Source organism: Eptesicus fuscus, chromosome 22, assembly GCF_027574615.1.
Source record: "Eptesicus fuscus isolate TK198812 chromosome 22, DD_ASM_mEF_20220401, whole genome shotgun sequence".
Lineage (NCBI taxonomy): Eukaryota > Metazoa > Chordata > Mammalia > Chiroptera > Vespertilionidae > Eptesicus > Eptesicus fuscus.
The window spans coordinates 19848832-19870664 of record NC_072494.1 but is presented as its reverse complement, the minus strand read 5'-3'; the positions used below and the strand labels follow the sequence as shown (position 1 = coordinate 19870664).

General features: G+C 41.7%; 1 protein-coding gene across 5 annotated transcripts in view; it reads right to left on the bottom strand.

Moving 5' to 3' along the window:
- Positions 1 to 21833, bottom strand: part of LOC103289977 (rab GTPase-activating protein 1-like) — a 438759-nt gene that overhangs the window by 106213 nt on the left and 310713 nt on the right. For all 5 annotated transcript variants that reach the window (XM_054712112.1, XM_054712113.1, XM_054712115.1 and 2 more), the window contains one exon: positions 3733 to 3774. In XM_054712112.1, coding sequence (XP_054568087.1) covers positions 3733 to 3774 — 42 coding nt within the window. The remainder of the gene's footprint in view (positions 1 to 3732; positions 3775 to 21833) is intronic.

Here is a 21833-nt window from a genome sequence, read left to right as displayed (position 1 = left end):
TGTCCTCGTCAATACTTTACTGCCAATGCCTAGAAAAGTGCCTTCCACTCGGTAGGTGTCCAATATTTCTTACTGAAAGAGGTCACGGCAACAGTCCAGTTCAGAGAGTTCAGAGCCCAAACTACCCAAGTGGGAAGATTCTATACATTCTCATCTAAGTGGACCCACTTAGATGCCAGAGATTTAAAACAGAGAAGACAGAGGAGAGGGTAGCTTCCAGGTTTCTACTTTGAGCAGCTGGGCAGTGAGTGCCTTTACTGAGGGGAAGGTGACGGAGGAGGAGGAACAGGTCTGGGAGGGCATATCAGTTCGGTTTTGACTTTCGGATTTGATGTGCCTCTGGAACATCTAAGCAGACTTGTTAAATCCACTGCCAAACATTTGAGTGCAGGCTAAATATAAAGAGAAGAACGAACATCCTATCTAATAAAGAGAGAATATGCTAATTGACCATCACGTCCTCACAAAGATGGCAGCGCCCACAGCCAATAAGGAGGGAATATGCTAATTGACTGTCACACCCTCAAAGATGGCGGCACCCACAGCCACAAGATGGCGGTGCCCAGTCCCCTCAGCCCCGCCGGGGCGCCTGCCTCCGGAGTCTCCCAGCCGCCCAGGGCTGGCCTGAGGCGCAGGCAAGCCTCAGATGGTGGCTGCCCAACCGCCCAGGGCTGCCCCAGGTTCAGGTAATCAGGGCCGCCTGAGGCTCAGATAATCAGGGCCAGCCGAGGCTTGCGCTGCCGGCAATGGCAGCAGCAGAGGTGTGATGGGGGCGTCACCTTCCCCTGATCGCTGGGTCACCGCCCCTGAGGGCTCCCGGCCTGTGAGAGGGGCAGGCTGGGCTGAGGGACCCCCCTCCAAGTGCATGAATTTTCATGCGCCGGGCCTCTAGTTTATAGATAAAGCCAGGGGAATGAACACGATCAGCAAGGGAGAAGCTGTTTAAAAATACTACAAATCCAGCTTTGCCATTATTAAGCCAAAAGACTATAGGTACCCTGGGGCCTGGTCTCTCTTAGGTCTCAACTGGGGGAGAGAATTTGATGGTTTTCTCTGGACATTTATTGTGTGCTAATGAGAACCTATGCTAACACTTAGCACAGAGTAAGTTCTCAGAAACGGTACTTTTCTTTCTGATTCCCCTCATCCCAAGAAACACTTCTAATTCAGAGGAACCAGAAGCCTCTCTGCCACTGGGTTCATAAGCATAAGCACTTTGAACTATCCCTACTTTTATTTTTATATAAACAAATATACAGTCTTTTATCTGGCATATTAGCTTAGAAGCTAAAACTCACTGTCATAGGTGTTTGAAGTAGTCTTTTTCCAGATGGGGGCAATCAGCTCAGTCAAGTCTACTTCAATTCGGCCTATCTGCGCTGTCTCTATGGGGGGTCAGCTCCAGGATTCACACAAGAAAGGGATATAAATATAGGCCAGTAGCAGTGAGAAAGCTCTCCTTTTTATCTTCTCTATCTGGTCAAATTCTCCAAGGCGATAACAGATGAGTAGCCACGTATTAGTAGAGAAGGTACAAAAGCCTTTCTGCCCAGTGGCCAGAGAGTATCCTCTGCACAGGTCATGTAGAGGTTAACATGGCCCAAAATACCTGTTAATCAGAAGATAACTTACCAGATGGATACATATAGGCTGACACAGAGTACAGGTCTGATATCCAGAGGGAAAGGCCTGGGTTAGCCACAAACGACAGACTAAGCATGTGTTAAGCATACCAGTAAAGAAAGGTCACCACAAAAACGAGGAAAGGCATCATGGGAAAGAGGGGATATCTGATATTTTTAAAAACTTAGATATGATAGGAAAAATCAGAACTTTGTTAGACTTCTTACACTTATGGTTTAATATTGTTTTCAGCCTTTAGTATATAATACTGCCACTAAGGCATTCTAAAAGTCTTATTCCAGCCCTATTCAGAAAGCATCTTAAAAAGTATTGTTGTTTTTTAACGACAAGAAATATAAAGTTAGAGGTAGAGAGATCCATAATTCATTAAAAGATACATACAGCCCTAACCGGTTTGGCTCAGTGGATAGAGCGTCGGCCTGTGGACTGAAAGGTCCCAGGTTCGATTCCGGTCAAGGGCATGTACCTTGGTTGCGGGCACATCCCCAGTAGGGAGTTTGCAAGAGGCAGCTGAATCAATGTTTCTCTCTCATCGATGTTTCTAACTCTCTATCCCTCTCCTTTCCTCTCTGTAAAAAATCAATAAAATATATTTTAAAAAAAAAGATACATACAAGTATATTTGTTATATTATTGAAGGTATTGTATTTAGTTTCCTAACTTCTAAAATAACTTTGGCATAAGAATGTTCATATCTAAACTCAAAATTATTAAACAGACAATTTAAAGTTCATTTAGCAAACTTCACAAAAACAAATGAATACTAGGTGAAGAGCAGCAACCTGCATCTTGAGTTGCATAGACCCATATGATGCCACACCTTTGTTCTAGAATCTAGATCAAGGTATCCCATGGCTAAGTATGGAAGCTCTCCTAAAACATCAAGGGGCTCTCTAAAGGTATCAAGTCATGTTTTGGAAAATTTGGAAACATGATGGGGAACCTAGAAAAAGATTCTGAGTTATCTTGTGACTACAAGAGTAATCACAATAACAACAGCTAACATTTATTAGGCAATACAATTTTCTAGACACTATGTTAGAAACTTTTATGTATCATCTTATTTAATTCTTATCATAATCCCATAAATTAGCTTCTATTAGTATCTCAAAACTCAGGGTCTAAGCACTTAATTGCCCAAGGTCACTGGAGCTGAAATTAGAACCAAATCTGAGTCCAGTGGCTGCGATTTTAATAACCTTTTGCACTCGGATGTCGAGCGTGACTCGACACGGTTAGCATTAGAATAAAGGAATCGAGAAAAAAGCAAGCGAGTGCAAAGGGTTAACCACTATGCTTTACTGGGGAAAAGGTGAACCTGCATCTTTTAATAAACAAGGCAATTATCACTTTCAGTAACAGAATGTCATATTTGACTGAAGGACAAAAACCAACTGGGTTATTTTCACCAACTCTGCAGCAAATGTCTTGCTGTTACCACACTATTAAAGCAGCATTGATATGTTGATATAAAATCTAACAAGGTAATTATAACTGTATTCTACTGGTAAAGTGTCTTATAAATTTCTAGCTATCAGAGAAGGAACTGCAAATTGAAATGTAGCAGTTTCCTTTTTAGTCTGTATGTTATAGAAGCTTTCTAATAGTTCAATGACATGTTTAGTTGTCTCTAAGGATGTTATTATGGTAAGACGTATTTTAAGAAAAAAAAAACGGGCATCATTTTGACAGAAACAGGTTTTAACTTTTTCTTTTATATCATCTAACTCATATGAATGAAAACCTTTTTTTAAATTATTTGAATGAGAGCTATGACAGAAAGATTAAATAGATTATAAGAAAAATAAAGAAACAAACTCTAAATAAACAACAACAAAAGAGGATGGGAAGAGGGGACAGGATCAGATTTCCTCAATGAAATCTTTTCTGTGTGTTTAAGAATCTAGAATGAGTTAGAGATTATAAATTGATTTATGCCCAGTTCCCAGGGCAGAGAGGTCAGAGTGTTTGGTAACTTAACCTTTTGCACTCGGATGTCGAGTGTGACTCGACACGGTTAGCATCAGTAGCAGGAATCAAGAAAAAAGCAAGCGAGTGCAAAGGGTTACAAAGAAAAAACAGACTTACCTTTAGAAGAGCCAAGGCTACATGAAAGATTATATTCAAACCCTGAAATTAAAAGAAAAATATTCAAAATCAACATTGCCACATCTACCACAATTTTATTAAGTATTTTCCCAAGACTTCTACACATCATTTTCACATCCTATATAATAAAAGCCTAATATGCAAATCAACCAAACAGCAGAATGACCAGCGGAATGACCAGTGCTATGATGTACACTGACCACGAGGGGCAGATGCTCAACTCAGGAGCTGCCCCCTAGTGGTCAGTGTGCTCCCACAGGGGGAGCGCCACTCAGCCTGAAGCCAGGCTCACGCTGGCAAGCACAGTGGCAGTGGCGGAAGCCTCTCCTGCCTCCGCGGCAGTGCTAAGGAGTAGCAAGCTGAGCAGTAAGGAGCAGCGAGCAGGTGGGTGGTAACAAGCGAGAGATCCTGTACTGCAAGAAAGCGCAGGCCGGGCTGAGGGACACTCCCCCTTGAGTGCACGAATTTTGTGCACCAGGCCTCTAGTACAATAATCATTAAACAAACCATGAGATTTTTTAAAAGGTATTTTCTTTCTCTGAGAGGCTTATTGCAAACTTGAGGTGCTATTTAATGAATGTTCACATAAATCATTGTTTTTACCATAAATCATTTTCCTTCTATTTCTGGATTACGTGCATGGCCTAAGGCTTGCAAAAGTCAAGTGCCTGGGTCAAGATGTCAGTAATGCAAAAGTCTAAAATTATTAACTGAAATTCCTGGTCTGTATGTCTGGGTGATGTGGTTAAACTGTCAGTGGCAGGCAAAAACAAAACAAATAGTGTTGCTGATAACTGGGACAGATTGCATGGGGGCAGTTGTAAGTATCACACAGGATTTCCACTACTGCTTATTGTTTTGTTGTTTGTTTCAGTTCTTGCTTTCAATTAGTATTTGTACAACTAGAGATGGTAATTAGGCCTGTCTCTAGACTTGCTTTTCTTTTTTTCCTTCTCAAAACCAGAGTAGTATTTCTTTAGAAATAAATAAAATAGCTTGTTTAAGAAGCCATATTGGAGCTGAACTGTGAACTCTGAGCTCACAATTCATTCTGAAGAGATGTAAAATTCAAGAAGAGGGAATCTGAAATGCTCAAGATGACAGAATCAGAAATGAGGTTGCCACAGAATATCCTGTTTCCTTGCCATGCAAGTCATCATACATGAGAAGAAAGTCTTTCAAGTAGGAGGTGACTATGAGTTGATATCTCCCATAAGCCCAGGGTCTATCTGATGCACCCTCATCATGTTGGTCACAAATGTAACCTGTCAGCCCTTATGACATGGAACTGTATCAGATGTATTATGCAAAGAACTTCTAATAAACAATCTTTTTTTCTGTCTACAAAATCAGAAGTGAACATTAGGAGTAGGTACTTAGAGTGCATTCCTATTATAATTTGCTAATGTAATCTTTCATAGTCAGCCACCAAAAATATGATATGACTAGAGGCCCGGTGCACTAAATTCGTGCACGGAGGGGGGCGGTGTCCCTCAGCCTAGCCTGCACCCTCTCCAATCTGGGACCCCTTGAGGGATGTCCGACTGCCCGTTTAGGCTCGATCCCACCGGGATCGAGCCTAAACGGGCAGTCGGACATCCCTCTCACAATCCAGGACTGCTGGCTCCCAACTGCTTGCCTGCCTGCCTTCCTGATTGCCCCTAACCGCTTCTGCCTGACAGCCTGATCACCCCCTAACCACTCCGCTGCCAGCCTGATTGATGCCTAACTGCTCCCCTGCCAGCCTGTTTGCCCCCAACTTCCCTCCTCTGCCGGCCTGGTCACCCCTAACTGCCCTCCCTTGCAGGGTTGATTGCCTCCAACTGCCCTCCCTTGCAGGCCTGGTCCCTCCCAACTACCCTCTCCTGCTGACCATCTTGTGGTGGCCATCTTGTGTGCACATGGGGGCAGGATCTTTGACCACATGGGGGCAGCCATAATGTGTGTTGGAGTGATGGTCGATCTGCATATTACTCTTTTATTAGATAGGATAGAGGCCTGGTGCACGGGTGGGGGCCAGCTGGTTTGCTCTGAAGGGTGTCCCGGATCAGGGTGGGGGTTTCCTTGAGGTGTGGGGCAGCCTGGGTGAAGGGCCTGTGGTGGTTTGCAGGCTGGCCACGCCCCCTGGCAACCCAAGCAGAGGCCCTGGTATCTGGAATTTATTTTCCTTCTACAATTGAAACTTTATAGCCTGGAGCAGAGCCAAGCCTCCTGCTTGCTCTGTGGCCGGCAGCCATTTCTCTTGGGATTGACGTATCTTCTATAATTGAAACTTTGTAGCCTGGAGTGGAGGCCTAGGCCAGCCAGGGCTGCAGAAGCTTTGCTTCCTCCATTGGCAGGGGCAACCCTTGCCTCCTGCTCTTTCCAGCTCCATAGCTGCTGCCATTTCTGTTTGGATTTGTTTACCTTCTATAATTGAAACTTTGTAGCCTTGAGTGGAGGCTTAGGCTAGTAGGGGCAGGCGGAAAGTTTAGCTTCCTCTGTTGCTGGGGAAACCCAAACCTCCCTCCTACTCTCTGTGGCTGTAGCCATCTTGGTTGGGTTTATTTGCATATTTGCTCCTGATTGGCTTGTGGGCATGGCTTGTGGGCGTGACTTGTGGGTGTAACAGGGTTAGGATCAATTTGCATATTACTCTTTTATTAGGTAGGATGGTGGAAGGGAAAATGATAAACAGCAAAAATTTGGTTGGAGGTTTTGAGTTTATTCAGTTAATTCTTTAAGAAACTAAAAGCAGTAGAAGTAAGTATAATCAGGCCAGGAGACAAAAACCAATTTACATAGTTCATCACCACGCAAGCAATGACCATAGACTATTTACCAATTAGAAAAAGGAGAAAAGATACCGGAGATGTAAAATTTGGGTGACAATTAAGCAGATTTTGCTTTCCTAAAGTTGCATCCTCACCCACTAACTGCTGCCCACTGCAGCCAAAATTTGCAGACCAAGAGACAAAGATCTGCCACCTCACCCCACACTCCCTCCATCCCACATCACTACTGCTGGGAAGTGGTGAATTCTCACAACCTGAGTGCTGATGCACCTGCCATCAGGACCAAGTCCACCTGGCTCTGTTCTTGTTTTTCTAGTCATCGCTCAAAATGTAAGCCTGTCTTTTCTCCATTTCTCTACCCTAAGCTTTCTCCTGTCCGTCTGTCCTTCCCTATCCCTTCAGTGCACTCATTGGAAATGCCACTCCATGTTCAACTAACTCTGCTGTATTCTCCACTTCCCTCTCAGACACTCCCCTCCCCCACCCCTGCATTCACATGAATAGTGAAATCTCATTGATGCTCACAACATGTATTATAATTCATATTTTTCACAATATGAACTTGACTAGCCTAAGGGATTTAGCAGCAGGCTAGGACCAACCCTGTCCCCAAGCCTCCTAGCATCTAGTAATGGTATTTTCACCACATAGTGCTGGTGGAACACACATAGTAGGTGCTTATTTGATGACTGAATGATTGAACTATATTAGCTCTCCCAAACTTTCTGGGATTTATTCTCTTCCCTATGGACCCAGCTAAACCAATTACAGAATCATCATCAAATATATCTCTAAATAACCAAAATAGCTCTAACAGCAAGAGAAAAATTTATTCAAATTAGTTTGATGATATGATATTACAATCTATAGATATCAGAAGTTGCAAACTAAAACCAAAGTGTGAAGTACATGGGATTAGGACAGATAGCCTATAAGGTCAGCTGTCCCTAAAATATTAGATCTGATAGAAATAGAAGATAGACTTTTTTAAAAAAAACTATAAAATGTATAGCAATCTTGGTCCATCTAGTGGGTCCCATAACCAGAAAAAATATATCAATGTAAACTCTTTTAAAAAGTTCAGGACAGCCGAAACCGGTTTGGCTCAGTGGATAGAGCGTCGGCCTGCGGACTGAAAGGTCCCAAGTTCGATTCCGGTCAAGGGCATGTACCTTGGTTGCGGGCACATCCCCAGTGGGGGTTGCGCAGGAGGCAGCTGATCGATGTCTCTCTCTCATTGATGTTTCTAACTCTCTATCCCTCTCTCTTCCTCTCTGTAAAAAATCAATAAAATATATTTTAAAAAAATAAAAATAAATAAATAAAAAGTTCAGGATAGCCCTAACCGGTTTGGCTCAGTGGATAGAGCATCGGCCTGAGGACTGAAGGGTCCCAGGTTCGATTCCGGTCAAGGGCATGTACCTTGGTTGCGGGCACATCCCCAGTGGGAGGTGTGCAGGAGGCAGCTGATTGATGTTTCTCTCTCATCAATGTTTCTGACTCTCTATCCTTCTCCCTTCCTCTCTGCAAAACATCAATAAAATATATTTTTAAAAAATGTTCAGGATAGTCAGGTATTACAACCTCTGCTTACATGAAGCTCTAGACATTATCCATTAAAAAACCACCCCCACACAAAAAATGTAAAGACTTCACAGCCTTAAACTAAAGTAGAACAGTGTGGTCAGACTATGGAAACAAAGATCCTTTTAGACCTCTGAATTTTTAAAAATCAGGAAAATCTTGCTAATCTATCAGGATCTTCATTTCACTACAAAGTGTATCCTCATTTTCTAGGAGGAGAATAACAAAGGCAGCCTCAGGTTGGATATTTTTAAATATCTATTTTTTCTTTTAAATAAGACATTCTCACAGGAATATAATTAGAGGTATCATTAAATTGCAGAAACTGTCCATGGGTTAGCATTTGGTCCGTTTAAAAGCTACAAATAGGTTGGATTTACGATGTGATGAAGTCAGTGCAAGCTGTGGTCTCAGCATCCCACCCAACAATCAAATGAACAAAGTGGACCACCGTTCACTCCTCTAACACCAGGAACTGAATATGAATCCCCTACTGTCCACCTACTCCTACATGACCCAACATCTGCCTATCTGAGCTGACATTTATTTTTTGAAATATATTTTTAAAAGACAAAGATGTTATACATTTTCCAGGTGCCTCCTTTTTTCAGGAATGTGTAATCTGCTGTAATCTGTTTGCTACTGAGGGGGAAATAAGGCTTCCAAAGAGGACTCAAAGGGTAAAACATTTGGAGAGTTATTAAGAGCAAAAACAACAATTAATATGTTATTATGGTCACTTATTAATTACTAGAGGCCCGGTGCATGGATTCGTGCACCGGTGGGGTCCCTCAGCCTGACCTGCGCCCTCTTGCAATCCAGGACCCCATGGGATATGTCTGACTGCCAGCACCTGATCCCCACTGGCCAGCGGGGACTGGACCAAAACCAGCAGTCCAACACTGCCTGATGCTCCTGCTCCTGCTCCTGCCTGCGGCTCCCGCTCATCCCGGCCCTGTTGCACCTGCTGCGGGCTCACACCATCAGTCCTGATTGGGAGAGGCTTGTGCCACCACAGCAGCCCTTGCCAGCCATGAGCCCTGCATCTGATGGGTCTGCTGAGCGGTGCTCCCACTGTGGGAGCGCACTGACCAACAGGGGGCAGCTCCTGCATTGAGTGTCTGCCCCCTGATGGTCATTGCGCATCATAGTGACCAGTCCTTTGGTTGTTCGATCACTTAGGCTTTTATATATAGATAGATAGTAAAAGATCTACCTCCAAGAGCAAGAAAATAAATAAGAACCAACATCCACTGAATATTTTCTATGTGCCAAGATCTGAATTAATTACATTGAAAATGTGTCCTTATTTAATGCCATGACAACCCTAAATTCCAATTTTCACACAGGAAGTTAAGACTTAGAGAAGTTAAAGTCAAATTCTCAAGGTCACATACCTAGTAAGTAAATGTTAACCTACCTAAGTAGTGCCATTCTACATGTCACACTCTTAACCACTAAGTTAGAGATGATGGCTCAATGGTGAATGAATGAATAAATTAGTTGGGTATTATTTAATGTGTCCTCTAATTCCTAAAGGATTAAAGTGATTTATTCCATTTCAAGGGAAGTAAATTTTTCAAAAAGAAAGTGGAAAGATACCAAATAAGTGACTTCTACCAAAACCAAGTTTTATTATTTTTCCCCATATTGAAAATACAAAAGTAGTTGACCACTTACAGGATGTGAGGCAATAACCCCGCTTGTGGTGGAAAGAAAGGGTCCCCACCTTCCTCCTGTGACAACAGACTGAGATCAGATTGGGAATCTGCTGTTTCAAAATTCAGTCACAGCCTGGGAAAATGTTCACTTAAATAACACCTACACGTAATTGCCCCAAATGAAATAATTGCTCTAAAGTGCAGATCGCTGTGTTCTGGGGAGGCCAACAACTAAGCACCCATAATCCTGCACAAAGGAAGGCTTAGTGCAGAGCACCCACAGAAACAGCACACCCTGGGGTTCTGATGAGCAAGTAATCGTGGGCTCAGGGAGCTGACAGATTACATGAGATGCTGTCAAAGCTGACGTTGACAGCGCCGAGAACAAATGCTGAAAAGGTGGTGTCAAAAGTGCCAACTGTGCCTCAGCACCCGGGTCCTCAGGGATCAAAAGGGGAAATCAACAGCATGTGAACATGAAGTCCTAACAAGAAGGCCGGGAGAAATTATCAAAGCAGAAGTGGCTAAGGTAAGTGGAGCAGATGCACAGACAAATACGGCTAAAGCCAGAGAAGATGGGTGCTGCGCTTTCTGATCCATCCAACACGGGAACATCCATCCCGGGAAGGAGAATGACTAAATGAGACCGCATATAAAAAGCATATTAATGTATTGAGCACTTGCTAAGTACCCAGTGAAAGCTAGCAATTATTAAGCTCATGTATTTATTGACAACCAGATCTTATTTTTCATATATACTTTTCACTTAATTCTCTCAACAACTCTATAGCATATGTGTTACTGCTACCACTTTAGGGATGAGAAAACAAAGGCTCAAAAACATCATACTGGTAAATCCAGAATTAGAATTTATGTCTGTCAGACAAAAAGAAGAAATCCATGTTTTTCCCTTCTAATTCCACCTTTACTGCAAATTCAACATTGGTTAGATATCTGTGATGAATTAAAAAGATGGTCACAATTTTCTGACACTTCTCTTTTTCAGAATCTGGGCAGACTATGCTACCTCTTTGACCAATAGAATGTGGTGAAAGTGAAGCTATGCCAACGTTCTGGGCCCAGACCTTCATGACTGACAGCCTCCAGGCCCCATCTCTTACAGCACTGGCTCTTGGAAGCCAGTCACCACATAAGAAGTGCGATTACACCTAGACTCCCTCCTCCCCCCACCCCCACCCCCCGCCATGCTCTAAGAAATCAAACAAAGACAAAGGGCCTGCAGGATGAGATGCTGTCCATAAGAAAGAGAGGCCAAGGGTCACCCAGGTGCCAGACCTGTGAGTGAAAAGTCACCCTGAAAGGGACCCCTCCAGACCCAGATGCCCCGGCTGAAGCCACATGAATAAGAGATGAACCACACAGCTGAATCCTTTCCAAATTCCTGACTTAGGAAACTGTGAACAAAATAAATGGCTGCTTGTAATTATTAAAAGCTTTTTATTTGAAACTAGAGGCCCAGTGCATGATTGAATCATGCATGTGTAGGGTCCCCTACACACTTTCGCTTTTCGCGGTGGAGCCTGGTGCCAGAGCAGACAGGAACCCAGCTCCCACACTTTTGATGGTCCGCGGCTGCTATGGGGGGCTACCCTGCTGTTGAGAGGCGCAGGGGGCGGGACCGCCCCCTGCGCCTCTCAACAGCAGGGTAGCCCCCCTCAGTGGCAACGGATCCGCGCCTCTCAATGGCTGGATAGGCCATCCCGAGTCCCACCCCCCAGCCTCCCGCCGCCCAATCGTGGGCGTAGCGGAGTGATAGTAATTTACATGTTACTCAATTATTAGATAGGATTATTTCAGATTTAGAAAAAAATTACCAAAACAGCACCAAGAGCTTCTGCATATCCTTTGCCTGGTTTCATCAAATGTTAATGCCTTACATAACCACAGAGTAACTAACAAAACCAAGAAAGTGCCCAGCTGGTGTGGCTCAGTGGTTGAGCGTCAACCTATGAACTAGGAAATAAAGGTTCAATTTCTGGTGAGACACATGTCCAGGGTGCATGCTTGATCCCCAGTAAGGGGGCGGTGGGAGTGCAGGAGGCAGCTGATCATTGATTTCTCTCATCATTCATGTTTCTATCTCTTTCCCTCTCCCTTCCTCTCTGAAATCAATACAAATAAATGTTAGTTGTCAAATCTGTTGGGCCTTCTTTCATCTGAGACAGTTTTCAATCTTTGTCTTTCATGAACTTCATACTTTTGAAAAGAGTACTAGCCAGTTATTTTATAGAATGTCCCTCAATTTGATTTGTCTCATGTTTCCTTATGAGTAAATTTGGATGATGTGTTCTGTTTTTTGTTTTGTTAATTCTTGCCTGAGGATATTTTTTCCATTGATTTATATAGAGAGAGTAGAAGGGAGGAGGAGAAACATCAATATGAGAGAGACACATTGACCGCGGGTGCCCTGACCAGGGCTGGGGATGGAGCCTGCAACCCAGGTATGTGCCCTTGACCAGAATCGAGCCAACACTCTAACCACTGAATAAAACCGGCTAGGGCGCTAGGATGTGTTGTTGACACAAATGCCAGAGAAGCAATGCTGTGTCTGTGCATCTTATCAAGAGACAATGCAATATCAGTATGTCTCACTCCAAAACCATTGTTTCAAAGCTACTTGGGTCTGATGTAGCATGTTATCAGGCAAGCAGAACAGAATCCCTTTGTCTTCTCTTTGATAAATACCTTACTTCCATGATCTACAAAGTAATGCATTCCTCCACAGAAAAAAAAAGAAAGTAAGAGAATTATCATGCAAATATAAAGAAGTAAATACTGGTTGCATTTAAATATAGGTCCTATGGCAAGAATATCATAATATGTTAGCCAAAAAGTATTTTGCCTTAGTCTGCTCCTCATATTGTAAGTAGGCTCTTTAAAATGTTCAACTTTTTATAACAGAGTTTGATGGAGTAACCATTACTAGTAAAACGATAGGACCTTTTGGTTTTTGTTTCTGGATGACCACTAGAGGTCAGGATTGCAGCACTGAACACCAAGCAGCAGCTAAAAAAAGATTACAGGGATCTTCACAGCGGCCTCTGTACAAATTTAAGTTCTGATGTTTTAAAATCCTCATGGCTAAGTCCTCCCTTGTGCCTACTATTCATTCACTAATGGAATACAAAATATGACAAAGTCTGGATGATTCCCACTTTTCCTTTCCCCAGTTTTATTATATATTTTCCATTTTTATTATCGAGTCATTTGTTAGTTTTTTCCTAATTAGAGTGAAGAAGAGAGCTCAAGAATGGGGAGGGATGAGAACTAAATATAACATGAATGCCACTGTCTGTGGGTAATTTTTTTTACCTTTGTTTGACTTGCATTTGTTTTTATAAATAAAGTACTGAATAGACACATATCTACAAAGTCTGTGTCCTACAAAATCTGGGAAGAATTCTTAGAGGTTAGTGACATCTGGATTAAATAAACCTTTCAGAAACAAGGCAGGTAAAGTAAGAGAAATAAATCAAGTTAGAGGTTTTGACAGGTATTCTGAGGACTACTTAGTTGTCCTAACTACCAAATAATCTCCATCCTCTCCTTACAAACTCCTGCTCGTTCCCATTGACCCAATTCACCAGAAGCCAGAAGGCACAGGGGCTCTGTGATTAGGAGTGAAGCTGGAGAGGGAGGGAGGTACCCCACTACTTGCTGGCTCTCCTTGACCCTTGCAACTGCCCAGACTTTGGTCCACGTTATTATCAGTTCTAACGACAGTTGGCAACATAACTTTCATTTCGCCAAAACCGGTTTAGCTCAGTGGATAGAGCGTCAGCCTGTGGACTCAAGGGTCCCAGGTTTGATTCCGGTCAAGGGCATGTACCTTGGTTGCGGGCACATCCTCAGTGGGGGGTGTGCAGGAGGCAGCTGATTGATGATTCTCTCTCATCGATGTTTCTAACTCTCTATCCCTCTCTCTTCCTCTCTGTAAAAAATCAATAAAATATATTTTTTTTAAAAAAAGAACTTTCATTTCCCTTAATGTCTGATCTCCTTCCTACCTTTATCTCTTTTTGGAGAGTCAGTAGAGTGCAGGGGTTTATGGGATGTAAGGAGCCAGCCTTCCCAGGTCTCGATAGACCTTTCACCTGCTCCTGTCTGACTTAGAGCAGTTATGTAAACTCTCTGTCTTGATTTCCTCATAAAGAGCACCTATTTCAAAGAATGGTTGTGAGGATTAAATGAGTTACTACGTGTAAAGCACTTAGAACAGTGCCTGACACATAGTTAAGCAGTACATGCCTGAACATTATTATAGAAAAGTCCTCAAAACTGAACTTGCTAGGACTGTATAAGGAATTTCAGTTTTTTAAGATCTCAAGGAGTTTGCTACATATTCTGATAACTGGCCTATACATTTCTTATATAGTTTCTTGAAAAACATTTTCTCCTTTCTCCCAATCAAGTTGATTAGATCAAAGACTCACTCTTAAGAGGATGAGAACTGGTCACAAGGAAATGGAGACAGCTAGCAATTCAGGAGAAACAGATCAAAGGATTAAGGAGAGATGTTCATAGGTTTTGCTTCTTAGAAAATGATGGAAGCTGACTAATTACAGCTTTGGCATTTATTCCTTAATTGCCAGTTGGACTTTAAAATTTTTTATTCCAATGAAATGGAGCTTAGAGGCACTGAGAATGCAGGCAGCTTGCCCTGGGAAGGCTGCTATCGTGCCTCTAACATCACTGGTGGACAGACTTGTAAGATCTCTAAGTTGGACAGGATCTCTGGGGGCACATCCGCTTGAGCCTTGAGATGTCAAATCTCAAGCACAGGGAATCGGTGATAAGAACCGGAGAACATGGGGAGGACAACTGAAAAGCCGAGTATCGGCCTGTTCCAGTGTTCACCGGCCGTGTGGCTCTGTCTCTCATCCAACTGCTGTTCCTTTTGCTACAGTTCACATTTATTGCCTTTTGTCCTGTCTTCAAATGAAGTGGAGAATACCTGAGTGCATTTTTCCCGTGACCGAAGATGCTTTTGAAGGTACACCTTTCAAGGTTAAATATTCTCAATTCTTTTCATCTGTCCTCATCTGTACTAATTGCAAATTCTTTTGTTGTTTGCCTATGAATTATCTTTAAGTCATTCATAAATCTTCTATTAAAAAACAAAACTAGATAGTATGCTGTAGCATAAGTCCAAATAGTACAGGCTACTATTGAAGAATTACCTACTATACTCAGAGCATTAAATTTAAGCCCTACTACTAAACTATCTACTACTTTGAGCTTGAGGTCAGCTATGGGTCTTATAACCTTTTCCCGCCAGACTTACACAAGTCCTCTTCTTTTAAATAAACGCTTTGGCTTAAACTACCCATAGAGTGCTTTCCAAGTCTAACATTGGTCCATTATTCTTTATGATTTAAATATTTAGAACAGACTGAATATATTTATATAGACATGGCTGTCTTTAAGTTCTAGTTCACCAGAAGATGTACCAAGGAAGGCACCAACATTACTAGGGCAGAGTTTGGAAACCAAGACTCACTCACAGAGTATGCCTATAGAATCTAGCCGTGTTAAGACTGGAGGGATTTCCAGACACCCTGCAAAACTTCAATGGAGGCTGAGTTTATGAATAAAAGTAAAGATGGACAGCCAGGAGAGGTATGGAAAAGGAATTTCTCAAGTTGAAGATCTAGGGTATAAAGGTTTTTGTTTTGTTTTCTGGATTATCCATTGGAACATATATTTGTTCCAAAAAGCAATGTAATCTAATTTTCACAAATACTAAGAAAAGCAAGAGAATTAAAAATCCTGAAAATGTTACCAAGTAGAACGTTCCTTTTCGAGACATGCTAAACATCAGGGCAAACACTCATTTCAGACGGGTACCTAAGTGTTTGTGACAGGAGAACAGTGAATGCCGTCTCTACGATTCCCAGGGGCCCTTGTGACCTTTGTATGGCCTCATAGCTATGCTTCTGAGGGCAGTGAGCTGTCTGTAAAAGCAGGACATCCCTAGGGCTGCTTCAGGGGAGGTGGAAGGAGAGGCAATGCTGTTCTAGTTGAGATTGAATTTGGAAAAATGGTCTTGCACATTAAATTCTTCTCTAGGCCATAATTTTTACTTTTTAATCAAATTCATATGTTCCCAAGCAGAATTTCGTTTATGCCTGTTTTAATTTCCGTTAGGACCCTAAAATTGTGTGACTGTGCTGGATGGCTCCTCAGGTTTGAGCAACTCTACACCTGGGTAAAATCAAAGGCATGCCTGCCTAGAGAAGACATGGATAGACACATTACCCTGGTGACCCCACAAGGGTGCACTGGAAAGGTGATTTGTGTTCACAAACAACTAGTGGGGGGAAAAGCCAAACCTTGAGAGCATTGTATGGTCAACTCACCAAAAAGAAGTCTTAAGTCAAGTAATTACTCTAGAATTTACATTGGGTTCCTGGAACTAATTTGTTTAGCTTTTCATTTTTAATGTGGCAAAATTTTAAAGACAATATAAATGGAAATAAATGAGTAAGACATTGCAAAGTAAAATAAAAGTTGTAGTTGAATTTTGAATTGTTTCCACCAGAGTATTTGGAGATTGCAGTGTGTGGAGACTGCATTGCTTGGGCAATAAATGACGGGGTCTTGAACAGAATTTGCTACACAATGTTACTGCAGGGAGGGAATAATAGAAGTTAGTGTGTCTGCGGTGTCTTCTGGACAGAGGCTCAGGATTGCTTTTCTCTTCTACAAAGAAGTGCAGTTCTGGTGATTGGTACGTGAGGTCACCTGTGTGAGGAGGAAAACCAGAATCTTTCCGAGTTATTTTTTGTTTGCTGTTTTCTAGAGGCTTGCTCCAGAAAGTGTGCTCTGTGAAGGCAGTGTGCCAGCATTGCCTAAGAGTGAGTTCCACGAGCAGACGATCAGGTTTCATGTCCCAGAACCACCAACCCCGAATCTGAACTGCCATTTAAATAAGATTGCCAACTAATTCAAATGCATATTAAAATCTGAGATCCACTTTTTCAGACAATATATATCTATTCTGTGTAGTGATTCAAAATGTAATCTACTTCTCACAAACAGCAGATGGCTCCATGTAGCATTGAAAGAATGATAAAAGTCCTAAAGATCAAGCTGTCAAAATTGATATCTTTCCAAAAATAACTCTAATTTTCTAATTAGCTTTATAATAGTGACAGATCATTGAAAAGACTTATTTGAAAATTCACTTCAGATGAAGAAGTTTCTTTTAAGTCAGCCTTGCTGACCAGAAATTGTGTGAGGAAATAAAAGAGGAAAGAGGTATTCTAATTTATAAAAAGTCTGCTGCAAATCAATTTACAAATAGAGCCCATTAATAGAGGTATAAGTCTCTAACATAAATCTTTACATGAAAACCCCAACCCAGCAGAGATTTCTGGAAGAATAAAGAGTCAAAGGGAAAATGCTAACTGCAAATTATTAAGCAAGCAAACAAATCTAATATATAAATTTAGAACCATAAAATAATTATTATTGCTTCAAAACTGATTTCGGTCAATAGAAATAACTTGTGCTATTGTCACCTACAGCTCATGCTGAATTATATTTTTTGCCACCAAATTACGTCACATTCTTTTCTTTTACTCCAAAACTCCCAAGCCTGGTCCCAGAACACAATAAAAATCTAGAAAACATAGTTAGTCTAAACACTGTCAGAGGATAGGTGAGCCCTGATCTTCTCTGACCAGTAAGCCAAGCAATAGACATTTCCGCAGAGGCCATTTCATCTTTGGAAACGTAAAGTACCTGGACTATCTTTTTTAATAGACAGAAAAGAGATGCCATAGACACAATTTCTATACAATTATAGAAAGAAGGCGAAAGGTTAAAAGACAAAGATATAAAGTAAAGTGACACAAAAGGTTATACATTATTGATGCTTCCTATTTGTAAGTCTAAATTCTACTAACTCTCTTTTTCCAAACTGAGAACTTGGGGAGAAAACAGATCATGTTCTCAGAAGGTAAAACAAACAAACAAACCAGCAACAAATCACCATAAATGTCTTGCAGTATATTCCTCTTCCTCAACCTTTAAACTATCTATGTAGTGCTTGGGGAAAGGGTAATTATTTTCCTGTTCCGGACAGGTATTTTACCTGGGTAAGATACAGCAATAATACCTCTTAAGAGTTTAACTCACAGTTACCTTTGACCTTCAATTGCATAAGTTCAGTTTAGGACCAAACAATAAATAAAGGACAATGAATATCTGTTTAACAAAATGCTCTCGGCCACAGGTAAGCGCTCTTTTCCGATTCAATTCAATCCTACTCTGCCCGACCTCATCTTTCCTCATCAACCAGTCAGAATCCATCAAAGAGCCTGCCAATCCCTAACCATGCCTTAACAACAATCATGGCCTCTATTTCTGAAATACAAAATTCATCTACCACCCTTCATCTCCTCTGCTGACACTTTTGATGACCAACCATCATTTCTTACATGGACATAGTCCCTCACTGGTCTCCCTATCTCCTTATCTCCCTTCAATGCATTCACAACAGCCATAGTCATCTCTGAAACGTTTAAATCAGACCATGCCATTCCATGCTTAAAGATCTCCAATGGCTTCTCCCTGCACTTGGGATGGAATCCTATGTCCTCCTCAATGTGATCGATAAGCTCTGGTTCCACTGGGTCCACCTACCTCTTGACCAACTGCTCTCTGTGTTCCAGAAGTTCTGCTTTCTTTTAGTTCCTCTCCCCACCTCCCCGCTCTGAAGCCTCACATGCACTTCCCCCACTATCAGTGGGAATTCTCCTACTCATCTCTCAGATCTCAGCTTTAAATGTCACTTACTCAGAGAGACCATTCTTGAAACCCTGATCTAAAATAGGCTTATTTATTACAAAATTTGAGGCAGCTTGTACTTTCCCTTCATAGCATTTACTATAATGTATAATCATATTAATGTCTGTTAAGTCCATCTGGTCTAATGGGACATTTGAAACCACCATTTCCTTATTTCTTTCTGGATATCTGTCCATTGATGTTAGTGGGGTATTAAAGTTCCCATTATTATTGTATTGCTATCGTTTTCTCCCTTTATATCCATTAATATTTGCTTTATATATTTAGGTGATGCTGTGAAAGGTGTGTAGATTATAATCATGTATGTTTTTGTATTTATTAATTATCTGTCTTCCCATTAGCTTGTTAGATTCATGGATGCAAAGACCATGTTCCATTGACCATGGTATCTATTAGGTCTAGCACAGTGCCAGGACACTTAAGGTGCGCACTATTTATTAAATAAATGGATGATGGATGAATAAATAAGACATTCTTTTTAGTGAGTATCACTGGTCCCTGCATGTTGAATTGATGAACTATTAGTTATTAATTTTCTAGAGACAAAAGACAAAGCCTCACTTTTAAACAATTTGGAATCATATGCTGCTCCATTTTTTGCTTTCTTGGCATCCTTCTAACTGCTTTAAGTACTGAAATTAGAGTCATCCACTTTTCACACCTTTTTAATGCTTTTGAAATTACTCATGAGTCCCTTTAGACTCTCATATAAGCCTTTAATAACCCAACTATTAAAACTAGTTATACTCCTGACTTAATGCAATACACTAATGAATGTATTCTAGGAATCCCTTCTCCCCAAATATAAGAAACCACATAAAAAAAAAGGCTATAAAAAGAAATCTAATCTAAAATTTTGCTTATATTTATAATTTGTTCCTTCTCATATAATTTCACAAAAATGTAGTACTGTTAGACAATTTGGCATTATACCACATACTCTTTCATATACTTACTGCAATGGTAAAAGGCACAACTGCTAGAGGACAGACTCCTAAGAGCCACAATCCACAGTATCAGCATTCCTCTTTTTTATTTGTTTATGGTATAGTTAACATTATAGGTTTCAGATGTATCACATAATGATTCAATACTTTTATACACTGCTAAATGATCACCACAATAAGTCTAGTTACCATTCGTCACCATACATAGTTACATTTTTGTGTGTGTGATGGGAACGTCAACATTTACTCTCTTAGCAACTTTCAAATATGCTTATTAACTCTAGTCACCATGCTTTATGTCATAATTGCAGAACTTATTTATTTTATAACTAAACTAAAGGCCTGGTGCATGAAATTCATGCACGGAGGGGGAGTTGTCCCTCAGCCCAGCCTGTACCCTTTCCAATCTGGGACCCCAGTGGGATCAGGCCTAAACGGGCAGTCGGACATCCCTCTCACAATCCAGGACTGCTGGCTCCCAACTGTTCATCTGCCTGCCTTCCTGATTGCCCCTAACCGCTTCTGCCTGACAGCCTGATCACCCCCTAACCACTCCGCTGCCAGCCTGATTGATGCCTAACTGCTCCCCTGCCAGCCTGTTTGCCCCCAACTTCCCTCCTCTGCCAGCCTGGTCACCCCTAACTGCCCTCCCCTGCAGGCTTGATCGCCCCCAACTGCCCTCCCTTGCAGGCCTGGTGCCTCCCAACTGCCCTCCCCTGCTGGCCATCTTGTGTCCACATGGGGGCAGGATCTTTGACTACATGGGGGCAGCCATATTGTGTGTTGAAGTGATGGTCAATCTGCATATTACTCTTTTATTAGATAGGATAGAGGCCTGGTGCACGGGTGGGGGCCAGCTGGTTTGCCCTGAAGGGTGTCCCGGATCAGGATGGGGATTCCCTTGGGGCATGGGTAGCCTGAGCAAGGGGCCTGTGGTGGTTTGCAGGCCAGCCACGCCCCTTGGCGACCTAAGCAGAGGCCCTGGTATCTGGAATTTATTTACCTTCTACAATTGAAACTTTGTAGCCTGGAGCGGAGCCAAGCCTCCTGCTCGCTCCGTGGCCGGCAGCCATTTCTCTTGGGGTTAATTCACCTTCTATAATTGAAACTTTGTAGCCTGGAGTGGAGGCCTAGGCCAGCCAGGGCAGGTGGAAAGCTTGGCTTTCTCCGTTGCCGGGGGCAACCCTGGCCTGGTCTCTGCAGCTCCGTGGCTGCCGCCATTTCTGTTTGGATTTGTTTACCTTCTATAATTGAAACTTTGTAGCTTGAGTGGAGGCTTAGGGCTGCAAGGGCAGGTGGAAAGCTTGGCTTCCTCTGTTGCCTGGGAAACCTTGCTCTCTGTGGCTGTAGCCATCTTGGTTGGGTTTATTTGCATATCTGCTCCTGATTGGCTTGTGGGTGTAGTGTAGTTAGGGTCAATTTGCATATTACTCTTTTATTAGGTAGGAAGTTTGTACCTTTTAACTCCCATCATGCAATTCATCCACCTTCCATAGCCCCCTATTCTGGTAACCACCGATATCTTCTCTATGTAAGAAACTAGACTATTATCTTACACCAGACACACATGAATTGTAAGACCGGAAACCATAAAAATCATAGAAGAAAACATAGATGGTAAGCTCCTTGACATTGGTCTTGGCAATGATTTTTTGGATCTGACTTCAAAATCAGAGGCAATGAAAGCAAAAATAAATGGGACTACATCAGACTACAAAGTTTCTGCACAGTGAAGGAGGTCAGCATTTATTCTTAATGTTTTTGTTCCCACTAAATATATGTCAGTTGATATTACAACACAACTATTTTGGCTCCCCCAGAAATATCTTTCTAAAACATGTATGTTATCATGACATTACCCTAATATAAACTTCCAGTGGTTTTGAATTTTTATAACTGTGCTTCCCGAATCTGAGGCATAGTATGAGATTTTTTTTAAAAAAAGGGAAAATCTAGTCACATTGATGTTTCCACACCCTAACTGAACAGAGTTTTGACCTATAGCATACTTGGGCTTATAATATAACAAAATGATTATAATAAACCATTCATGTAAATGTAGAATCTTTTAAACTTGATCATGTGTTTTTACTGTCAAAGAAAAAAATAGGCTTAAAGTAAGAGTTCCTGATATCGACCATACAGACTTTATGGAATACCAAGGCACACTTCTCTATTTTTTTAAAAAAGCATTTGTGAATATGATTTTTAAAAAGCTTTGATACTTTGAGAAAAAAGTAAGTTTTAGATTTTCTAAAGAGATTTTTAAGCTTACTATA